Raw genomic sequence first — 4,025 nt, forward strand, 5'->3', positions numbered from 1 at the left:
TGCCCAGTTGGTAAATGGGACGAGGGACAAGGAATAGAATCTTTGCCTCGAATTTTCCCAATCCACCCTCAAATTTTATTTTTTAATTTAAATATTAATTAAAAATATAATATAATATTAAAAAATAAATTAATAACTAAAAGGTGTTGAAAATGAAGATATTTTAATCCCCGTCCCGTTTCCACTTCGTCCACACCACCTTTGCCGTCATTAACCACAGAAAAAGTCTTAACCTAATGCCCTTTATATAGAGGGAACTATTAAGGTGACCTAATACATGTCGGAACATTCCAAGGTGCCCCATAACACTTCAAAATTTTGCCTCGTGGGCTCCTCCCCCAACCCCATCCGAACCACAATCAAGGAAAAAGGATATAGTGTGTTTAGGCTCCACAATAAAAAGTGGGTCAAATATGGCATAGTCAAGGAACAAAAAGGTGCAACCTTAACACAATAAGGACAAGGTGAAGCAATGACACAAACACGGAAAAATATAAATAAACAAAGAAATTAGTATGGAAGTGTAAGGATATAAGGAAGAAAATATATTTTTTCTTATTCACATAGAAAGAGGACGATCCATATATATACAATGTTGGAGATCTATATTAGGAAAATATATAAATTACGAATCTCTATAATTACCCTATAATTAGGCCCATAACACTCCCCCTCAAGTTGGAACATAGATATTAATCATGCCCAACTTGTTACAAATATAATCAACTCGGATCCCATTTAGAGCCTTTGTAAAAATATCTCCCAATTGTTCTCCAGTCTTCACATATCCTGTAGTTATTAAATTTTGTTGCACCTTCTCACGGACGAAATAACAGTCAATCTCAATGTACTTAGTTCACTCATGGAACACAGGATTAGAAGCAATATGAAAAGCAGCTTGATTGTCACACCACAACTTTGCTGGTATTGAAGCTTTAAGACCAACTTTAGTTAAGAGCTGATATATCCATATTATCTCACACACAGACTGTGTCATAGCTCTATATTTTGATTATGCACTAGATTGGGACATAATATTTTGCTTCTTACTTTTCCATGAGATTAAATTTCCTCCAACAAAAACACAGTAACCAATAGTGGATCTTCTGTCAATCTTGGAACCTGCCCAATCTGCATCTGAGAAGCATTCGATATGGGTATATCCATAATTTATGTACAGTATTCCACGTCCAGAAACTCCTTTTAAATAGCACAGGATCTATTCTAAAGCTACCCAACGATGAACTGTTGGGGAAGACATGAACTAGCTTACAATACTTACAGAATATGCAATATCAGGACGGGTTACTGTAAGATAGTTCAATTTCCCAACCAGTCTTCTATACTTCTCTAGATCTTCAAATAAATCACCATCTTTAGTAAGTTGCAAATTGGGGAGTATTGGAGCACTGCTTGGCTTAGCTCCCAACTTTCTTGTCTCAATTAACAAGTCAAATACATATTTTCTTTGAGATAAGAATATGCCTTTCTTGTTTCTTGTCACCTCAATTCCCAAGAAATACTTCAACACTCCTAAATCCTTTGTGTGAAATTGGGCATGAAGAAAGGACTTCAGAGATGAAATTCCCATAGTATCACTACCAGTAATAACAATATCATCAACATACACAACAAAAAGAATAATGCCTGATTCGGACTTTTTTAGAAGACTGGGTGGTCAGACTTGCTCTTTTGCATTCCAAACTTTTCAATTGCCTGACTAAATTTTTCAAACCAAGCACGTGGACTTTGTTTCAAGCCATATAAGGATTTTCGAAGGTGACACACATTCCCATACTCCCCCTGAGCAACNTGGTGAATTTGACATGAAAAACCTAGGTAAAGCTAAGAGAATCCTAGGCATGAAAATAGAAAGAGATAGGTCAAATTCAGTTTCGTTCTTGTATCAATCTCCATACATATCTAAAGTATTGAAGAAATTTAATATGAGTGATTGCAAACCTGTCACGTTGCCTCTTGCTAATCATTTTGTTTTATCGAAGGAACAATCTCTTTGCAATGAGCGTGAAGTAGAATATATAGTAGAGTGCCTTACTCTAATGTGATTGGTTCCATAATGTATTTGATGGTTTGCACTAGATCAGATTTAGGTTTTACTGTTAGTACTCTCAGTAGGTACATGGCTAATCTGGACCCTGAACATTGGGAAGCGTTAAAGTGGCTATTAAAGTACTTAAAGGGTACAAGTGACGTAGGTTTAAAGTTTAGTGCTAATAAAGAAGGTATAAAATTAAAGGGTTTTGTAGATGCTGATTATGCGGGAGATAGGGATGGTAGGAAATCCACTTTGTCTTACGTGTTTACCTTATCTAATTCATGTGTTAGTTGGAAATCACAATTACAACACATTGTTGCACTATCCACTACAAAATCAGAATATATTACCACCATTGAAGCTATTAAAGAAGCTCTATGGCTTAAAGGCCTACTTCATAAACTATGTGGCTTGAATGATTATGTGGTAGTGTATTCTGATAGTCAGTCATCTATACATTTGTGCAAGAACCCCATTTTTCACGAGCACACTAAACACATTGATGTTAGATTCCACTTCATTAGAGATATAGTATCTCAAGAGGTGGTAAAAATTGAAAAGGTCCACACCCACTACAATCCTTCCGATATGGGGACAAAGATACTACCACTGGCAAAGTTTAGAAGTTGCAAGGAACTTCTAAACATTGGTACAAGTAAATGATTTTCAATTTTATTGGTTTTCTATCAGAGGTGTCACTAATGGGAGACATTTTCTTTTGCAGGTCCTTTGACACCAAGGTGGAGGTTGTTAAACAATTTGTTGTCCAACGACCTCTCGAGCAATGATGTAACCTCGATTTTATTTATTATCAGTCGGTCTTAGTCATATGATTGAATTATATGTCGACACTATCATCGAGACAACCCAACCCAATTTTCTATGGACCGTTAGAAGCAACCTATTTTAATAGTGTTGCTCGTGGTCCGTCCCATTTACTTGGAGGGCTATGTTATTTATTTGGAGCCCATTATTTTTGTGTTGAGCCTTGTTTGGACCACTAAGTTAACCTAACCTAACTTACCATTTTTTGGCCACTCACTAGTCTATAGCTTACGGCTCCTTCCACGCCTCCACAATGAAGAACTCTCCATCTCTTTCTGTGATCTTAATTCTCGGCCTCTTTCTTTCAAATAACCTGCGTGGTTTTCTCTTGGGCTATATTGTTATTCATCTTGGCCGACTCTTTGTGAGTATAAATAGCAACCGTAGGTGGGAAGAAAGAAAGTGAAAGTTGGGTGTTGTCTTAATCGTGGTTGCGTTGATATTTGGTGAAAACTGAGCCCGGTATCACCTTGGTTATTGCTGGAATTTCACCTCACACCTTTATTTTACCGTTTCTTTTAACATCGGAGGTAAAGTAGTGTTGACTGAATGTTTATTTATTCCCTTGGGGAATGACCTAGTACAAATCTCTGAGTATCTAGTTTTAACAAACATTTTTGAGGGAGCTCAACTTCATGAATCTTCTATGTTAGAATCATTTTTCTTTTAGCTTAAATATTTGCCTCAAAGCCCATTTACTTATGAATAAAGCCACTTGTACAATATATTTGCACAACTTGATTGACAACAAGTGTGTTGAAAAATCTTGACCATTGATGTTAAAAATAGTTTTTCAAATAGATGGATGTAATGTTTGCCAACTCATACATTGTAAATCAAGTTGTAAAATACATTGTACAAGTAGCATGATTGTTTACTTATTTGACATCATAATTTGATTTGGATTTGGTGCACCTCATGGGTTCTGCCCCAGTAGCTAGTTTTGATGCTTTAGTGTAGGCCTTCGGTTTCATAATGGATGGAACGTATATGATGTTATAGCTAGGTCCCATAACCTGTCGAATCTGACTGAAACCTAATCAACAACTGGTCAAAGGGCATCATGCTTTGAGATTTGAGAATCACAATCACAACATATAAAGCAACCTTTTTTCTCAGGGAAAACACCACCAGCAATAGAACT

The 4,025-nt window shown here is 36.3% G+C and overlaps 1 protein-coding gene across 1 annotated transcript; it reads right to left on the minus strand.

The window, feature by feature from the left end:
• Nucleotides 1-1,062: 1,062 nt before the first annotated feature.
• LOC111400496 (uncharacterized mitochondrial protein AtMg00810-like) lies at nt 1,063-1,591 on the minus strand. The gene is made up of 2 exons (XM_023027907.1): nt 1,283-1,591; nt 1,063-1,137 (listed from the first exon to the last, which is right to left on the minus strand). Exons 1-2 carry the CDS (start codon nt 1,589-1,591, stop codon nt 1,063-1,065), a joined length of 384 nt encoding a protein of 127 aa, XP_022883675.1.
• Between the last annotated feature and the right edge of the window lie 2,434 nt (nt 1,592-4,025).

The sequence above is a fragment of the Olea europaea genome, chromosome 10 (genome assembly GCF_002742605.1).
Source record: "Olea europaea var. sylvestris chromosome 10, O_europaea_v1, whole genome shotgun sequence".
Classification (NCBI taxonomy): domain Eukaryota; kingdom Viridiplantae; phylum Streptophyta; class Magnoliopsida; order Lamiales; family Oleaceae; genus Olea; species Olea europaea.